Consider the following 21,292-nt stretch of genomic DNA (forward strand, 5'->3'; position numbering starts at 1 on the left):
TACGGAAACTGCGCATGTTTCATCACACGTGTGTAAATGCGGGCATGGCAGCTAATGAAATACACGCTACCGAGACCTTTTTCCTGAAGTTTCTTTGTCATATGGTGACTTTATCTACACATTTTCAAACAAATAGAACTGTTAACTGTTATAGACTGCAAAGATGAGTGAGAGTGAAAAATCTCTGGAAGATTTCTTCGCGAAGAAGAGCAAGAAGAAAGGAGGGAAAGGGAAGAGCAAAAAGTTCACCACCAGCGATGAGATCGCAAAGAAACTCGTCGAACAGGACGTAGCGCCCAGTACGGGATCAACCCGGTATGGCCAGTCATCTAGTTCCACAGATTCAGGTTCTTCCAAGAAAAAATCTGAAGAAAGCAAAGACGACAAAGGCAACGACCCGGATATGAATTATCGTTTTAAGGTGAGAAACAATCCTATGGAACTATGGTCACAATGGTATTATGAATTTAGATTCATTTTATACTGATACTGTAAATTTAATAATTTTGATTTTGGAAATTGGAAATGAAATTGTCATGATTGTCACTACACTAGAACTTAGAAGTAGTAGAACTAGGGCTCCCTACTGTAAGATTTACTGTGCTGTGTATTGAAGTGAGGTCTGTAATTTAAACTTACAAGTAAATTTATGCTTGTGCATGTTAGTGCAGGCCCGTAGCCAGGGGGGGGGGGGGGGGGGGGGGGGGTGCGTCGGGTGCGTACGCACCCCCCAAATTCTGAAAGGTCCACTTTTTCATAATAACGGTTTTTAGCAATTCTCAAGATAACAATCCAAATAAATATAAAGACACATTATATGCTACGTAAATGTGGAAGAGTACGTTTAACAATGTTAAAAGTAATTGTACGAAACCCTTTTGTTGTATGAACCATCGGATCGTCCCCATGCACACAAACACAAATGTTATGTATCAATTTGTGCGAGCTATTATTATATTGGCACTGCATGCCATGGCCCTTGGCGCGTGTGACCGGTGTTTTTTTTTCCACTGTCCGCCCGAGTACGTGCGATTCGTGGATGACATTGAGGTTGACACTTGCATTTTTTCACAGGAACAGAGGTAAGTGGATGAAAATCTAATAGCCTCAAGTTTACATATATGATAAATATTAAAGAAATTTCCTCGAAATTACTATAATCGAAAACCTGAGACATTTTATATCTACGTCTCACAAAGATATAGTACATGTATATATAAGTACATGTTGGCATGATAATGCCTGGGGATAGATTATTATGTCAACTATTTTCCATTATGAATGCATGCTCCAATCAAATTGTGAAAAGGTGGTCATGAATTAGCATTTCTTACGAACGATCAGGAGAGACAAAACAAAATGAAAGGCCTGTCTTACTCCAGTTCTCTATTAGTTATACATTTTCTCATGTTGTGACAGTTCGATTGGTTCTCATTTTGAAGTGAGCCAAAACCTAAGAACATTCTCACTTATAATTTCCAAAGAGTATTATGCAGGCACACAAACTCAATTTAGTTGTATTTCATTTAAATATAATGGGTAAGAGGGTATGAGAGAGAATGCTGAGCTATGAAGTAAAATGGTAAAGTAAAAAGTTTGTCAGATAGTATTACAAAAGCCTGAATATTGCAAGAGCTCCGGAGTAAAAACAGTCAGGGAAAAACCTTATGTATGATAACATTGTGAGAGCGTTAGACTGCATTGTGACGCGTCGTTATCTAATTTACATTCTTTATTCATATTTTTCATAAAAAACACAGGTAATGAGCCGGATTGGGTTAAAATTCTCACTTACAGCTTTGTAGAAGTCTGAGTCAACAGTATCACACAGTACTTCAAGACGTATTAGTACAAACGATTTCTTGAGCCTGCACCGTTTCAGGCTCTGTTCTGGATACGGCGGTAGAAACTCATTCTTTTTTGTTGTTTATTTTATCATTATTTACTAATCTCTTTTCTAACTTACAGGTAGCGGATTTCTTTGCAGGCCAAATTCGGAAATGTACTGTTGATTATTACTTATACATTTTCTCATGTTGTGACAGTTCTATTGGTTCTCATTTTAAAGTGAGCCAAAACCTAAGAACATTCTCACTTATAATTTCCAAAGAGTATAATGCAGGCACGCAAACTCATTTTAGTTGTATTTCATTTAAATGTAATGGGTAAGAGGGTATGAGAGAGAATGGAAAGTGCTGAGCTATGAAGTAAAATGGTTAAGTAAAAAGTTTGTCAGATAGTATTACAAAAGAAACTCATTCTTTTTTGTTTGTTTATTTTATCATTATTTACTTATCTCTCTTCTAACTTAAAGGTAGTGGATCTCTTTGCAGCCCAAATTCGAAAATGCCTAGAGACAGCTAGTAACCAAATATGCTACTACTTTATTATTTAATAAATAAGAAATAACCATTCCAGTATGTATCTTAGTGTGCACAGTAAGACAGATCAAATCAAATAGGAAAACATCTGAGCACTAAGCCTGAGGTCTGAATTTGCACTCAACTTCTTCCAATGGCTAACGGATGTTTAATTTTTGAATTTCACTGACCTCCAAATTTCACAAAGAAAACCTTCTTAGCATGATGGTTAATATGACATTTGACTGATATTGGAGATGTTTGCGAATCGGATCTACTACCTTTAATATTATTAAATCTAAAATGATTATTTGAAAGTTCGGAAATGCTGGAAATATCCTACCACAAGGAGGCAAAATATAAATGGTTCACATTTACAATTCATTTTGTTTTAAAAATTTTCTTATTTATTTTCGTTTTTGACAAACTCGCATACCAACGGCTGATATACTGTATAGTAAAGTGAATGTTTCATCTTCCAAACAGCATCCAATGGGATGGAAAACTCCAACTGAAAGGTGGACACCGTGACCATACTCGCTAAAGAAAACGCGTAATAGGGGTCGTTTTTTCTCACGGATTAGATGGAAAGTGTGATGTACGAGCGTATATAATCAAAGGGTATCAAAAAGGCCGAAATTTGGGAAAATGGTATATTGTTCAATCATGATGAAGTACTTCTTTAGGGTGCAGGAAACATTTAAGGAATATACTTGTTTTTAAGGCCCGAAAAAATCATATGATCATTACTCGTTTAGGGGCCATTTTGAAAGTCCATGTATGAGCATGGTGTCCACCTTTTAATTGTCGCTACCCCTCCCGGGACAGAATCAAAGGACCGTTTTGTTAATTAACGCAATCCCCCCTTCCTTTAAAAATCCTGGCTTCAGGCCTGCTAACGCGGGTATACAATAGAAAAAATAAAAGTTAAAACAACACCAGGAAAATCACTATTCTCAATTTTGCGGCGCGCTACGCGCGCAGAGTCTCGAACACAATTAAACTTTGCAACTTCCTGGCAAAATGAGTTTTTACTATTTCCTAGATGAAATACCGTAACGCGATTGCATGCAACAGACAAAAATACAAATTTCCTCGAGACTTTAAAACGTCATTAAAACAGTCAAAATTCACAATTTGCGGCGCGCTTTGCGCGCAAATTCTTATACAACTTTTGTAGTTCGGTCGTCCAAAGAATATATATATATATATAATTGTGTGTGTGTGTGTGTGTGTGTGTGTGTGTGTGTGTGTGTCATCATTGGTATTGGTACCGAAGGTCCGTTTTTTTAGTGACCGCACCCCCCCTTGAAAAATCCTGGCTACGGGCCTGTAGTGTTATAGTGTTTACTTACAGTTTATCAGTGTTTATGTAGGCCCAAACAAGTATTGAATAGACCGTCGTCTAAACCCAGTCCGGAAAACCCGCGTCCGAGCACTGCCCCGCCTCATGAGGCCCCCTGGAAGGCCTCATGAGGCCTCTAGTCAAGAAGCCCCCCATTCACTTTTTATTCATCTCACATCTGACGTATAAATTGTCGCAACTTTGCACGGTGATTTTTTTGTTACACGCACATGTCCACTATCCATGATGTCCAATTGATGAGCCATTGAAAAGAAGAAAAAATTCTGTTTGTTTTTTTTTCAAAAAATTGAGTTTTAATCAACCGATGATGCAGAGCGACCCATCAAAACACGGGGCGCCAGCGTGTTCGCACAATGCAAGACTATGGCCTGATCTGACTAAATATTTTCAGTGCTTTTTTCTGCAGCTCTCGCCTCTCCGCGCATGAATCAGCCTCGTGAAGCTGAAGTGAAGTCTGACATCTTTTTACAAAAATTCATAACGAGAAAAATAAAATCAGTATTAACCTGATCTTGTGCATATATTCCAAATTACTATTCCAAACTGATGCTGATAGAGTAGATGGGTACGTACCATACTCCAGTTTGTTTTCCGGAATCCCGTGAGGCGACGTTATATCACATCACGCATCCAGCACATACATACAGACAGCGCGCAAGCTGTGAGATTTTGAGATTGCGCACGCACCGGAGGATACAGGATACTGTACTGTAAAAGTGGATATTTTCGCGCGACTAATTTTTCTGTTTTTAATTCCACGGAATCAAGACATCACGCACGGGAACATACAAGGTTGTATGGCAACCAAAAATATTCGCGGGCTTTTATTTTCGCGCTGGATTCTGGTTGCGCGAAATGCGCGAAAATTTCAACACCGCGAAAATTTCCACTTTTACAGTATACAGGATACTGTATCCTCCTGTGCGTGCGCAAGCTCGCTCTCAAAATCTCACAGCTTGCGCGCTGTGTGTATGTGCTGGATGCGTGATGTGATGTAACGTCGCATCGCGGGATTCCAGAAAACAAACTGGAGTACCGTACGTACCCACCTACTCTATCAGTGTGGAATAGTAATTTGGAATATATGCACAAGATCAGGTTAGTACTGATTTTATTTTTCTCGTTACAAAGTTTTGTAAAAAGATGTCAGACTTCAACTTCATGAGGCTGATTCGTGCGCGGAGAGGTGAGAGCCACAGAAAAAAGCACCAAAAATATTTAGTTGGATCAGGCCGTAGGCGCTCGTGTTTTGATGGGTTGCTCTGCATCGATTGATTAGAACTCGATTTTTGAAAAAAAAACAAAAAAAGTTTTTCTTCTTTTCATCATGGATAGTGGACATGTGTGTGTAACAAAAAATCACCGTGCAAAGTTGCAACAATTTATACGTCAGATGTGAGATGAATAAAAAGTGAATGGGGGGCTTCTTAAGGCCCCCTCGGCAGGCCTCATGAGGCCTTCCGGGGGGCCTCATGAAGGCGGGGCAGTGCTCGTACGCAGGTTTCCCGGACTGGGTTTAGAAGACGGTCTATTCAATACTTGTTTGGGTCTACATAAACTGTAAGTAAACACTATAACACTAACATGCACAAGCATACTTGTAAACTTAAATTAGGTTAAATTAGGTTTAATTTATCATTTTTAAATTTTATTTGAACTTCATTCCTAGCAACAAATGATTAGAAATTGGGACGAATCATGATGGAAAAAGTGATAATGGTGATAGAATATAGAAAGTCTTCCATTTTGCATTTATTCTCTTTTAATGTACATGTGAACGTCTATAAGTTTTAATCATAAATGCTGAAAATGTTCTGTTATACTTTGTCTTACTCGAGGCAGTGTAATTTAGATGACTTCTTCTTCTTGCTTGTGGTCTTTCTGGTCTGTCAACTCATATACGGAGGCTGCATCTGAGAAATTTAGCCAAGACCCTGGCAGCAGGAGTGAGGCTATCTGAAGGGCATCCATCCTCCCGCCAGGCAATGAATGGTGCAGTCATCCACCAGGTCGTCTGCCCTATGTACTTCCCCAAAGTCTCATACAATCTGTCTGACCGACTCCAGTGCGGAGTTGGTTCAGGCGACACCAGCCCTTTCGTAGTAGGTTGTAGCCAGGATGGGGTGGTGATCTTCTGTGGCAGCAGTAAGTGCTGCTTGTCCTGTCCCGGCCTAGCTTCTAAGGGGATGGGGTGGAATGCCTGCTAGCACAGAGAACTGGTGGGTACACTGTAGGAGTTGAGTTCAGACAGCCTGTGATGGTGCAGAGAGCAGAGTTGAGTTGAACGTCCACTCTCTGAGGGTGGCAGCTGTGCCTCCAGACAGACACACAATATTCGGCTGGAGGGTAAAAAAGGGTGAGGGCAGTGGAGTGAAGGGTGGTAAGATCGGCTCCCCAGTCATGGCCGCATAGTCTGCGCAGTAGGGATACTCTGGCAGATGCTTTCCCAGCTATATTGTGTGCGCTCCAAGGTAAGTTGGAGTGGCACAAAAATGGAGGTTGGTTCCTTGGAGTTTGACTTAGAGTTGGCGGTCTGCTTCCTTGTTGTTCAGGTGGAACACAGAGGAGATGGTCTTTTGTGCATTGAGTTTCCACTGCCTTTGCGGTTGATGCATTGTTCAATACAGCCCCATGCACTAGTGCAGCACTAGTGTGGTTGTAGCCATGGCCCGTGGCCGGAGTTTCTGCTGGATACATAAAAAAAAAAAGGTGTTGTATGTTTGTGGGCGAGACACATCAGGCACTTGCCTTGTTTATGCAACTGATTGACAAATTGCCCCACATTGACGTGAATAATTTGTCAATCAGTTGCATAGAAATCCTCTTGACGTAAGAAATTCGTGAATTTTAATTTAAGCATATTAAATTTCTGGATATACAAGCTTGTATGCTACATACAAAGTACATGTACACCGTACAAAGATGTGTATTTTAGGTTAATGATGTCATCTTATTCTTTCCTTTTGTTCAGGATGATGATGAGTGGACAGATTTTCATGATGACTCACAGAAGGATTACAGCGGGCTGAAAGTTCAGGCCCTTCAAATCACGTGAGTAAAGATGTAGGAATGTAAATTATGTTATAGTTTGAAACGTTAGGGGAATCATGAATTCCGATTTATGAATTATTTGAGTAATATGTCTAGGGCCAATTGTTTTTGTCAGTAATCAAATTGACGCTTAAAAATGTAATTTTTCACGTCTTAAATGTACCTTGATGTAATTTGACATTTACTTAATCTGTAAATATACATACTGTGTATGTGCTACACTGTATGTAGGTTATATAGTACAATGGGGCAAGCAAGTGATGAAAGTTTGGCAAATCATGGAATGGTCAAGAGCCCTTTTGGGTCACACCCAAAATTTCAGTGCCAGAGAAAGTTGAGGGATATGCAAAATCATATCAAATGACATCACAAGTTTGAATGGTACAGTACATGTAGTACAACTTAAACCTTGTTTAATGAAATAGTGTATTACACTATTGAACTGTAATAATGCTGGATGGGTAATGCTTAATTATCAGATAATAGAGGTAGTAGGGATGAGAATGACAGCTATTCATTCATATTTCCATTTGGGGAAGAAGTTAACACCTGCCATCAAACATGATGTGTTGATGTCATTCACCTTGTGTGAGTGATATTTTAACCCATTTCTTCTGCAATTCTGCCAGAAACGTCAACGCCCCCAAATGAGGTTTCTTTTGTGCACCAAGAAAGAACGGATGGGTTGATAATCTGTGTGCACAAAAGCAGTCCAAGTAGTACAAATGTATTCCTTTGTTGAGGGTCAAGTGCATGTGCCATCGAACAATGGCAAATATCAAATGGACGTGAGATTATGAATTGAGCATGTGCTGATGGGTTTTCAGACTCTCTTGTTATACACTATAAGGGCACCCAAGTGTGGTCAGCAAAAGTCAAAATCTAATGAGCTCAGCCTCCATTGCTATATACGTCTACATAATGAGTTTTACGTAGCCAATCAAGCACACTTCTGTACAGAAAAACAGTTATAGAATAATAATAATAATAATAATAATAATTGCATTTATATGGCGCTTCATACTGACGTTTCTAAGCGCAATTTAGAAGGAACTCTTATCTCTGGATCAACAGAAATTTTCTGTTCTGTATAACAGAAATAAGCCTGAATTTACTGTAAAAGTGGAAATTTTCGCGATGTTAAAATTTTCGTGCATTTCGCGCAACCAGAAACTAGTGCAAAAATAAAAGCACGCGAATGTTTTTGCTTCCCATATGTTCCTATGCGTGATGTCTCGATCCCGCGGAATTAAAAACATGCAAAACTCTTCTTACCAGGCCAAGAGCGAAAAATTAACCGCGCGAAAATATCCACTTTTGCAGTAGGCCATGAATGCAGACACTCCTACAGTGTATATAGATTTTAGAAACCTGGTATATCAGCCGTTATCAGGTTCCTGTAAGGAATGGGTTGAAAGTTCAGGCGTGTACAAAAGAGAGAGAGCTGGTTGAAGTAGATTGACATTTGTGATGTTTTTTGATCCACAGAGATGACCCTGGTGAAGGAGAGGAAGATGAGGAAGAAGTGGATGAAAATGGAGAACCAATCAAGTCCAAAGGTCAGGGACAAAGTGGGCCCTGGAATAAGAACACTGAACAAGTTCAACCATCTCAAGCAGTTGCTGCTGCCGCTGCCCAAGAACCAGGTAAAGTCTCGAAGCTGCATGATGTTTGCCATCTACCCACCCTTGAGTCTAATCATTTAAGAACTTCCACTTACTGTAAAAGTGGATATTTTCGCGCGACTTATTTTTCGCGCTTGGCTGGGTGAGAAGATTTTTGCATGTTTTTGATTCCGCGGAATCAAGACATCAACCACTGGAACGTATGGCATGCAAAAATATTTGCGTGCTTTTATTTTCGCGCTAGTTTCTGGTTGCGCAAAATGCGCGAAAATTTCAACACCACGAAAATTTCAACACTGCGAAAATTTCCACTTTTACAGTATCTCACCCAAATTTCTACAAATTTACCAGATGAGAATGAGAAGGGCATTAAGTTGCCGCTAAAGCCATAGTGTTCGAGGCACGTTAACGCCCTTCGTATGCTCACCCAACGAATTATTTAAGCTCACTTTTGCCTGGCACCACATTCTTTACTCTTTTTTGTTATCATTCAGAGTGGGTGAAGGAAATGTGTGTTGATTATGAACAAAGTGTTCACAGATTTTTTGTGGAAAATGGGTATTAGCTCTCATAAGAGTTGTGCAATCAGTCGTAACTTCCAGAATACAGTCATTTTCTTTTAGACAATGCAAACGAGAAAAATGTATAAAAAGCACACAAACAGAAAAGGTGCATATTGGTAGGAAGAAAAATAGAAGTTGGGGTGACTTGTTCTCATTTCAACTTATGCAGTGAGAATATTTGCGTGGTTGATTTCTGTGCAGAACCTCCAAAGGAAGAGCCCAAACCAGCAGCATCGACTGGAAAGTATATTCCACCCAGCAAACGAGCTGCAGCAGCAGCTGCTAGTAGCCAGGCTGCATCTGGACCAAGTGCTGCAGCTCTAAGGATGGGGCGCAAGGGTAAAGCCCCGCAGATTAACAGTGAATTTGAATTCCCAACACTAGCTGCAAGTTCAGAACTGGTAAAGCACAGGTGAGATACTTCAAGAAAAAGATCAGTCACATGACACGTCTATAGTGATGTACTAGGAAGGGCAGTCTTTTCACCATTGATTCCATGGTCAGTGTTTTGCCAACCATGTCACCATGCCCAAACCATGCTCATGGGAGATTGTTGAGGGTTGGTCTTTTAATATTGCATTTTCAATGCAGGACCGCTATTTGTGACTGTGCATCCAGACAACATGAGTGTTCTGCTCCCTTGCAGAGAGTTGTTTAGGGCCCTGAAATATCTACTTAACGTTGTATTCAGTCAGCTTCATGTTCATATCAAGGAATCACAGACACATGGAAGCTTCATGTTGTGGTTAAATGTCGAAAGACTTCTGCTAGTAAAACTGATACAGTGCACTCCTGTTATAACAAAATGCTCGGTACCGGCAGTTTTCTTTCGTTACAACAAAATTTCGCTATAACCAAACAAATTTAATATATAGCGGAAACAAGGAAGCCAAGCATACTAGTATATGATATTCTGTTTGTTGAATACTCGTCATACACTGGAAAGCTATGTGAACAATAAAACAAATAGTTATTCAATTCTCGCCATCGCCAATGACGTAAAAAGTACCCGGATGTTGATTTAAGCGTCATTTACGGTGCATTATGGGATAGTCTGGTAGCAAAGTCACTTCCGTTCGTACGTGCGTGATACGTGACTAATGCTATTTACACACACAACCGACTGTATTCTACGTGTACTTCCGGTTTTCTCGACTTGAATTTCAGCTTTAATATGATTTGAAATTTCTCCATTCTTAAGAAATTGCTGTTAATACGACTATGGGTTGTTACTGCGAAGCTGCCATGTGTTGTTCACACGACAATAAATGAACAAATTGTACAGAAATAGGTCCCTTACTGGCATGCAAGACGTGACGTGACCGAGTGGAAGAATTTTGCGGGTTCACAGCGCAGTACGTGCGCGTGCGACTTACTAGTAGTAGTCCTTGCTTGGAAGAAATTGCTTCGGAGACAGGATACTCGTAAGTTTGAGATCACGGTTCGTCCCGATTGTGTTCGCGACGCTTCGACAGAGAACAAATAAAAAAAGATGGGCATTCCATGACGATATCCAGGTGCGTGAATATTTTCCAGCATATTTTCAGCGTATGCAGAGATGACTGATCAGTGATGTGCACATCGATCGCATGATCAAGCAGTACGATGCAACGATATGTGTTTGCTTAAACTTGTATGCGTGCGGTGGTGCATGCTAATGCAAGGCCGGCTTAGGGCAATGTGGGGGCAGTGTACGAGTATGACAGGCCTGGCCACAGGCTGGCTCGGGTACAGCCGCCTGCTGTACTAGTATCCGTGGTCGGCGCAGCGCTATAGGTAAGGTACACGTAGGCGCACGCTAACGCTGTGCAAAATATGCCCCGCGCCGGAAGTGGCTTTGCCCAGGAAGTGCACTAAATCTTGACGAAAAAGCCACATCCGGGTACTTTTTACGTCATTGGCGATAGCGAGAATTTCAGATTATTGTATTACAATAACGCAAGTTCCCCTCGGAAACTGTGCGTGACACACCAAGCGAACACACAGTGATGTGACGCTTGCCCATGCAGAGACACAATGCTTGTTCCGCTACGTATTTTCGAAAGCGATCCTCAGATCGTTATAACAGAGCATTTTTCTTTTGTTTTTCTTTGTCAGTGGCGCTCGGAAAAGACTTCGTTATAATGAAAATTTCGCTGTAACCGTGTTCGTTATAAGCGAATTTTGTACCATAGACTTTAATGGCGATAATTTTGGGACCAGAAGTTTTACTTCATTATAACGAAATTTCGTTATAACCGTGTTCGTTGTAACGGGAGTGCACTGTAGTGATACCATAATACTGATGATGAGCATGGATATGGAAGTTCAGGCAGGCCTCTAGCCATATCTAACAAAGATTGTAACTAGACAAAAAAAATGTGGTCTCTATTATATATAAATTCACCAATGTATGCCAATGTGTATGTGTTTGACACTAAGAATGTTTAAAAAAAAAAAAAAAATCTGCTCCAGCGTATCTCTGCGAATGCCTATGTATAGCTAATGAATACAAGGAATTTCAATCATTTCAAACTATTCTAGCATTATCAATGGTGAGAAGATATCTTCAAATTTTCAAATTCTTAGGGCATATGTTGGCTCGATATGCTCTAACGGCCTTCAAAGTAGTGTCAAAGCTCTCTTAGATGCAGTTTTATAAAGAGTCAAAAGTTGTTGAGGTGTGCTCAGTCACAAAGGTTATGCAGAGGAGCTGATTGTGGTGCTTGAACCTCCCTGAAAAATAATAATAATAATAATAATAAATCAAACTTTCTCTTCATGGCCTTACAACAGGATATTAGGTCCTCTCTGATTTGGGAAGTATTATTGCCTGTTGAGATTCTCATAACAGAATAGTGTCTGTCTGATATTTTTGGAATCTCCTGATTTTGATGTGTAAATGTTGTACAATTACAAAAGCTTGTGGCACAGGTGTGTCATGTTGGTCCACTACGTGGAAGAAAAATCCCCTGGTCGGTCATGCTTGCATGAAACCCAAATCTATAGCAGAGAATAAATATGCTCAGCTGCCAATGCCAGAATATTGTAAATTTAAATGACATTGAGGTGGTAGTCACTCTGTAATGAACAACTACTGTAATAAACACTCATGAATGCATTGATTACACAGTGTGCTTTCTTCCATCATCAACTTTCAGTAACAAAGGAGAGGATGCAACATTCTCCACAGTAACACGGGGAGGACAGGCTGTGGACAATGCCAGCAGTAGAGGCCCTGACTTAGAGCTAGGAAACCGTTATGCAGCCCTTGGAGGAAATTGACACTTTACCCGGAGGGAGAGGAACTAGGCTGGTGTAATGTGGCCTAGAAAAAAAAGACATTGTCAAATAGACTGATATTTTTGTATCGTGGTGAGGTGCTAGAGACAGTGCAGTGAACACCTTCAGAGATGCTGTTGAGAACAGGCAGAGTGTGATGAGGAGGAGGAGGATCTGTGGAGCGTTTCTTGTCCTCGGCTGCTGGGAGAAAAGAAGACATGACTTTGTGCTCTCCAGATTAACCATTTTTCCCAGCAATGAAACCAGGATCTCTGGACCAGCACAGAACCACACTCCTGTACGTTTTAAGTTTTTTTTTTGTTTTTTGTTTTTGTTTTTTTCGAGCACAACTTCTTATGTGTAGAGGGAATGCCCTTGGTTAGGGATGTTATGATCTTTCCCATTTCCCCCATCAGAATTTATTTCATTTTGAATATTGCCCATTTAATGATGAAGTGAGGAAGCAGTATTAATTTTAGTGTATCAGGAGGAATACAGATCTTCTTGATGAATTCAATATTTGAGATATTTTCATTTCAACAAAGCATCTGGTACAACTCTCTCCAGAAGTATATTTCCAAGGACCCAATAATTTCAATCTCAAATGGAAAATAATAAGAAAAAAACTTAGAACGCAGGGCACTAACATTTCAATATCCTGTGGAATTGATCCAGATTCTAGTCTATATGAATATGACCACCCACCGAAATGTGAAATATGAAAACCTTGGTGGAATTGAATTCTTACCTGAAGCTCTACACTGAAGAGCACTTATTGCTCATGTGTGGTATATTTCACACAACTCTTTGACCTTTGTTACCCAATATTTGTAGAAAATTAAAATTTCAATGTGGAAGGAGCAAATTATATCATTTATGGAAGAGGGGAAGTCCTTGCATTTGACTCAGACAAATTGCAGTGATTTTTTTAAAGCTTCATTACTTGATAAAGCAGCCTAAACTATTGTCATAGATCCTGTCTCAAACATTAACCCGTTGAGGACGAGTCGCGAGTATACTCGGGCAAGTGTCTATGGAAAATGAGTGTTATAGCAAAATCAGCCTGTCCTCAACGGGTTAAAATCAGGTAAAGAGTGCAAGTATCTACATACACTGTACATACAATTGACAACCAAGGCACAAATCCTAGCAACTAACAGAACATCATTTCTACCTAAATTCATTTTTGTTTGTTAGTGCAGTGTCCGTCTTTACACCTGTCGTTTGTTTTTTGTTTTTTTGTAGGTGGTTACAGATGGACTGCACCAACTCACATATCATACTAGCAATCTTGGGCCTGACATATGAAAAGAACTTTATCTATTCTGCATCTTGTAATCAATTTTATTATTGTTATAAAATCTCCACCCCTTCAAGTAAGAATTTATGATGCTTGTAGTAAATTTGGATTAAGATCACAGAGAGATATAACAGGAAATGGAAGTATCATTTCTGATGATATATAATACATGTGTATGTTTAAAAAATCATCAGGAATTGAGTGTGCTGTCATGCTGTACAACTCTTGATCCAAATCTGAGATGTTTTCTTGAGTATCTGTTTGTTTTTCATGGTAATAGTCCTTCTTATCTCATCTCACAGTCAAGTGTCTTCAACAGTAATTTCAATTACATTGTGTCATGGTAAATATTGCAAGTACCAAGTACTGAATATTAATAGTTTGTTGTCGTTGTTTTTTTCTGGGGGGGGAGGGGGGTGTCGACAGGTGAATATGCAGGTGAAGTATTTTGACGGTAAACAGGATTAACTTTGAAGAATGAAAATATGGTCAGAGCTGGTGGGAGGTTTAACATGACAGCTAATTAACTCATGTATGTTGGCTCTTATGTGTTTTGCTTCCCTACAACTAATGCCAATATGTTTTACGTATATTGTTTGGGAAAAAGGCAGTTTAATGATCTGAAAGTTAGTTGAATATTTGTCTATGTTGATACTTTTGGCATGCCATGCTGGTATTTATGTTGATGCTCTACTCCCATTCAAGTCAAATATTGCATAAGTTACAAAATTATCTTCACTCCTTGTGGTTTTATTAACATTTGTTGTCTTATGTAACAAGAAATGTTTTAAATTGGTCAATCTGTATCCACTCTCATGCTCGGGAGTGTTTTGGCCCAAATCCTTTGGACGAAACTGGCCCACTGCCAATGGCTTCTTCAGCACACATCATACAAGTAACTTGTATGTACTTTTGCAATACATGTATGTGGGAAGGGTGAAATGAAGTAACACGTGATCATGCATTATCCCCTTGCAGCTCTCATACATCCATCACAAGTATTGTACTGTAGGAATCTTTATACTATCTGTACTAGGAAGAATGTAGATTGCTCCATTTTTGTTTATTGTGTAGTCCAAATACAGCTTTATTCCTTCTCAAAACAAGAACAGAAACACATTTCATTTTTGGTACTGTCAAGACTCATCTCATAGAGTTTTACATTTTCTTTTTGTCCAGAAGTACACATGTACTTAATGGTGGAGAAAAAAAGGTACATGTATGCCTGCAGACAAACACTTCATATTACATTTGCACTTGTCAAAAATGTCTTTTATGTCTCTGAAATCAATCCTTGTCACTCTGATCATTTGCCTGCTTCTTGTTGGACATTTAGAAACTTCATCAATGTCTCATGCTACATGCACATACAACATGCGACACTGTTGCATAGTGAGAATATGAAGTGTACATTGTTTGCTAGAAGCCTGGCCAGAATCGAAACAATCTATACTCTAGCAACAGTTATGATATGCTTTCTTCTCAACTGTATTCTGCAATATAGGCCATGATGTGATACATGTAAATGGTGATATCATTGCAACATCCATCCACAAGTACTAGAAGGAAGAAATTGAGTAGATGGGGAGAATAAACTTTGCAATATTTCCCCAGAAAAGAACAAAGCCTCAGGGAAGAGTTAGACACAAAGGGATGGAAACTTGAGGAGCATTAAAACTTGATACAATTTGTAAATGAGTTCATCATTGTACACCATATTATTTGGCACTATGAAGTTAACCTTGTCTTGTTTCACCAGCCTTTAACCAAAGGCCACCCCTAGCCACCCTCCAGACCGGCAGTGTTTGAAGCACATGATGGCAAGTTGGGTGTACAGTTCAGGGTGCCTTTATCCAAGGCCACAGTTCACCTTACACAAGTCAAAAATGACAACATGACATGTACAGTGGGTGAGAACTTGGATGTCATATATCTTTTTGCTTAACGCATTGTCAATCGACTCAAGTACAGTGTACATGTATTACACAAAAAAGCCATGTTCAGTCATTCTTTTTGTTTATTCTCAGTGGCTTTGACTTGTGTCAGGTTGACTGTATTTATAAAACTCTCTTTACTTTATACTATTCATAGACAATTATTGAAATGTAATTGTATTAAGAATGTGACCATGTATGGGAGGATTGATGTATTGTGTTTGCATGTATTTATCTTTTAATGATTCAGACCTGAATATTGCTAAAAGATTATGCAACGGATGAGTGGGTTTGTTTTCCGCAGTGATATTAACATGTTTAGCACCATGGTAATTAACCCCAAGCATGGAGAATTCTCACTCAAACTTCTGTCTTTTGGGTTTGGTATAACTCATTGTGTAAACTGATGAGCACTGGAACTACATGGTGTGACTCAGCAGTTTGTAACTGAAACACACCTATTGATGGTAGAAGCAAATTGCCAATGTATTAAAGAAAAAGAAAAATGCAAAATCATTGAAACAAAATTGTGTGTGCAGTATTTGTGTTAATTATCATGGCGACCTACAGTGTAAATGAGGCATGAAATTATGTATGTGTGGTATCTTGAGTGCAGAACAAGAAAGAAAGTGGCCTTTGTGATATGTGCATAGATATGGTAACAATCTTTATCTTTCTTGTATGATAAAGCAATACCTTTTGGAAAGAGGAATTCCAGACTACTTACAAGAAGTTTGAAAAAAAAACAACAGAAAAAGCTTTACAAGCACAACAATGAAGATTTTATCAAAAGTTCTGAAATTGTTAACTTGCTAATTTTCACAAAACAGTTTTTGTCTCTCCTGCGTAGCCGAAGCGAGACATACACGTAGGCATCCCTTTTCCATCATTATCGTCATCAGCATCAGCAGTTTGGTGTACTCTCTACACCTTTCCACAGCTTTGAGTAATGACCACCAAACTACGTAACACCAGAGGTACATTTGTATGTAATCTAAAATTGCCAGTCAAGTTCGAAAATGGGTGAAGTCTGACAAGTTCAAAGGCCAAATAGTCAATGAACTTAACCTGATAGCACTATACACATAGTATTGTGGTATACAGTATTTGTAATAACTGTCCACAGCTTCAAGCCATGACCACCAAAATTAACACCACGGGTACATTACATGGTACCTAAAGATGCCAATCAAGTTCAAATATTGGTGAAGTCCGACAAGGTCAAAAGGTCAATGAACTTTTCATACCCAATAAGCATTTTACTTGTAGTATTTTGATGTACTCTCATTAACTTTCCACTGCTTTAAGCTGTGACCACCAAATTCACACGAAGGGTGTATCACCTAAAGGTGCTGGTCAAGTTTGAACATTAGTAAATTTCAACATGGTCAAAGGTAAAAAAATTGATGAACTCCACCTGACCGTATTGTGCGCTCTCGACTTTCGAAAGCTTTGAGCTATGATCACACAACTGACACCACAGGTACATCATGATGCTGATCAAGTTTCAATATTGGTGAAGTCCAACAAGGTCAAAGGTCAATGAACTTACATTGAAAAACATTGTAATAACAAATTGCGACATGCAGGTGAAACATCACTTGCCATATGCCTTGCTGAACTGAACTGTCAATATGATTATGGAAATGGGTGAGTTGATGATTTCACCACCTCACAACTTGCCATATTATAGTTTGTACGGTACATCAAGTCTTCGATTTTTTTCCCCCTGCTTCAAATGCAATAACGCCTTAGTCTCAAAACCTAACTTATCTTACTGATAAAGCTATTCAGCCAGGAATAACATGTTAAATACTTTTATAGCAGAAGAGTTGAATTTTTGCCAGTGTCTTTTCATACACAATCAATAAGATATTGCTAGTTGATGACCTCGGGTCACTTCTTACCATATTCATATTGACTGTTCAAGAGCTGCTTTGTGAAAACGAGCAAAACTTTAGAATCTTATGATTTCCCTAATTTTTATCAGATTCAATCAAATTTTCAATTTGCTTGTTAAATTTTACTCTCTTTTTCAGTCTTCAGGCTGGTCCAGATATACTGAATACAAATACAATGTAATTACAATGTATCCGCAACATTGGTGAAGACTTCATAAATACAATGTCCATGTATGTACTTGCATATGGTACAGCACCTCTCACTGGTTCAGAAAAGCTGTCGTGCTGAGATTACTGTAAAACGAGGAATTTTCGCGTGCATTTTAATTTCGCGAATTTCGCGAGCGCCAAAATTCGCGAAATTAAAATGCACGCGAAAGTTTCTGTCTACACTACATGCATTGAACACCAGTGGCAATTCACGAAAATTTCATGCCACGAAAAGGGCTGTCGGCTCCAATTCGCGAAAATTTCATGCCGTGAATATATCATGTTTTACAGTATGTAATACACCATACTGTACTTGTTTGGTTGTAAAAAAAAAAATCAATATAACGAAAGAAAACTGTCGGTCCTTAGGACATTGTTATAACGGGATTGCACTGTACTATGTCGATGGAAGTGGACTGAATGTTTAGTGTCTCAAACATACACACACACACACTCACACACACACACACACACACAAACACCATCTTTCTATGGTCTCAGTCAATGTTCTACAGACTCTCCTTGTTATTGTATTAGACACAATCAACAGGTAGGATTTTTTATACCAACGCCACGAAGTGTTGCCGAAGGCATTATGTTTTTGGGTTGTCCGTCCTTCCGTCTGTAATCAATTTTTCACTCTCAAAATTTTACTATTTCCCTCATATTTATGCAATGCCTGCAGGATTTTTTTAATATTTTATTTAGTGTATTCATTTATTACCCAATAGAGATTCCCTGGGATTTCCCCCCCCCCCCCCCCCCCCCAGGTCTAAGGTCCAAAGTCGAGTGAAAGTGCTAAATTTCACTTCTTCCTCCATACTGTATCTCAAAAGTGGTTCATGGTATCATCATGAAACTTAGTACAGTTGGTACACATTTACACATGTTCTGCTTGACAGTGATTCTCTTGGGAATTTTAGGGTCATTAGGTTCAAAGGTCAACGATCAAAGGCCAGGTTAAATGCTCAAATTTTACTATTCAATACTGAAATGACTTTTTTTTTTCATTCCTTGAAAATTAATCAATGCATAAACATATAAAAAGGTCAAAAGTCAAGTAAAAATCCTCAAATCCCCCAATACCAGCTCTCATAGACAACAGGCCTATAGCTATTCATCCAATTAAACCTAGGGTGCGTTCGAGCGCTCTCCTAAAGCGAACTGTACCGTACTGTACCCGCGCCAAAGGAGCGCTCGAACGCTCCTAAAGTGTACCTACCGTTCTGTACCGAGCCAAAAGTGGACCACTTGCCGATGTGCTCCAAAAGCGTACCAAAGCATACCAAAAGTTTGTTGTAAAGCATGCGCGTATCATGTGCATACGTCACAATGGAAAGACATCATTTTCTTTGTTCAGGACAGCTGAAAATAGTTCAAGCACCAGGTGGATGACATTCTTGCTACAAACAAGCGCGACCTTTTCTGAAAATAGGGAGCTTTAGATTTTAGACGCGCGGACATTCAAAGGGAAAAAAACATGATCTGAGCGTGCGCAGAAGCGTGCGTCAACTTGACCCGCGCTTCTGCGCACGCTCAGATCATGTTTTTTTCCCTTTGAACGTCCGCGCGTCTAAAATCTAAAGCTCCCTAATAACTCATGAGGTACGCTATCTCCACAGAGCGCTCGCACGAACACTCCAAAGCTGGCACAGTTCGGTATGGTACGCTTTAGTTCAGTTCGCTTTGGTTCGCTTTAGAGCGTTCGAATGCACCCCTAGTTCAAGGAAAGTGAATATTCAACACATTTGTGATAAACATTTCATTTTAATATTTGTCCTGTTAAACTGTCATTACACATTGTCAAGATTTACTTTAGACCTGTTAGGAGAACCATGCATTCTGGCGGAGGCATACCAGTTGTTGTAGCGCCATTTCTAGTTGTTGTTTTTTGGAGAAGACATTACAGTATCACAAATGTTGCAAAATGATCACACATTATTATAATCAACTACATTGTAGAGTGTATTGAGATACATGGGCATGCATAAATCGAGGGTGCTTCTGTACCCCCAATTTTATTTCTCATAGGGGTGCTATGCCCCCTTACTTAAAAAAGTCAGGGGTACTGCAGTAACCTCTAGCACATCTGGCTCTCAGGGGCCTGGTACTGTATACCACTCTATAAAGCTGACCTTGTACTTGGTACAGTGTCTGATGCAGCAGAAAATTTGCAATGATCATGACATTTAATGCATGGATAGACACAAAAGGCTTTATTCTATGGTATTCTCTTGGATGTACGTGGTTGATACCATTTGCTGACTAATTGCTAGTCACCTGGAGTCAGCATTATTCGCCTGTTTTCTGGTGCGGGTATACGGTTTGCACCCTTCTCGAAATGAGTGAAGTGGGACCTTATGTGTAGGACTTCCATTTAATGTCCTATCCTAGGGAGAACATGTTTTGCCTCTTACTAGAAGGGACACTATGATTACACACAACATTGCCCAACTACAATTGGGAATCGAACCCGAGTCTTTGTATAGGGAGGTATAGATGCACAAAACTTTTACCGACTGAGCCAAAATCATCACACTTCAAGCCTTTATTCATGACAGCATATACAGCCAGACTTCACCTAAGGTTAGGATATGTGCAGGTACATAAACAATGTTCATACTTATTCAATCAAAAGAATAATCTTACATGCACTTTCTCTAATATACTAAGCCTTCTCACCTTTTCTACGACTGTATATTATGCCTCCCTCCCCCCCCCCCCAACTTGGGTGGTCATGTGTACCGCATGCACATTCCTGATTTTGGGGGGTTTTTTTAGAGGTAATTTCGTAATCCTTTCTGAATCATTCTGAAATTTGGTTAGTTTCAACCCCCCCAGAAAAGATTCTGAAATCGGGGTATAGTGCGGCACTTCGTGATATTTGCCCCGATTGCCCCGAATGTGCTTACACTGCTGTGCATGTTTTGCTGCACAGCATGCCAGGCTGGCCTTCTTTTCACAACACTTTGCCACATGTGCTACATATACATAACATGTATGTCATGCTGCTTATATGTATAGGCAGGAGCTTTCCTTCCAAAAGCCCATGATAGGGGGGCAAAATCCTGATTTCACACATTTCCATTCGTAAAGGAGGCATATCTCTAGAAGTATGTTACAAGCATATTTGTATGGCATTATGTACATATATATATGACTTGGACAGAGATTTCACTGAATAAAAATATGGATGACTCATCAATGTCACTCCAACATAGTGTTTTATTTCTTCCATATATTAAAAACACAAACTCTTTTAATGGGAAAGAAGGGACATACAATGTAGCTTTGTATTGATGATTTTTTTTTTTTTTTTTGGGGGGGGGCAATTAAATGGCAGTCACAGCCATTAGCATAAATATAATGCTGTCTGCAGTCACAGGTCTATGTTACTTCTGATATCTAACATTTTGATGAAAGTTCAAATGATGTCACGAATACAATTGTACTTGTTTAACTTTTGCTACACATTTTGGTCTTCATTTGTCTCCTGTGCATGGCAGGCTGCTTGATTCTATTCACCTGAGAATAATCTTCAGTTTCTATTGTAATTTTATATTACATATAAAAACGTATTGCACACTCACTTGAGATTATATCACAAATCATAGCATAAGACATATAAACAAATTAGAACACAATGCTAGATATTTCCTAATCATTAATGACATGATCGTGATATAAAAATGGTTTTGCACACCATCCAGATAGAACGTAA

General features: G+C 39.3%; 1 protein-coding gene across 1 annotated transcript; it reads left to right on the plus strand.

Moving 5' to 3' along the window:
- Positions 1 to 60: 60 nt before the first annotated feature.
- LOC139725763 (protein CDV3 homolog) lies at positions 61 to 12,744 on the plus strand. The gene is made up of 5 exons (XM_071636846.1): positions 61 to 421; positions 6,698 to 6,777; positions 8,266 to 8,423; positions 9,167 to 9,377; positions 12,106 to 12,744. The coding sequence occupies exons 1-5, from the start codon at positions 164 to 166 to the stop codon at positions 12,227 to 12,229; spliced, it is 831 nt and encodes a 276-aa protein (XP_071492947.1). The 5' UTR covers positions 61 to 163; the 3' UTR covers positions 12,230 to 12,744.
- The last annotated feature ends 8,548 nt before the right edge of the window (positions 12,745 to 21,292 follow it).

Source organism: Diadema antillarum, unplaced genomic scaffold, assembly GCF_040938485.1.
Source record: "Diadema antillarum isolate AM-2024a unplaced genomic scaffold, OU_Dant_1.0 seq00000059_RagTag, whole genome shotgun sequence".
NCBI lineage: Eukaryota > Metazoa > Echinodermata > Echinoidea > Diadematoida > Diadematidae > Diadema > Diadema antillarum.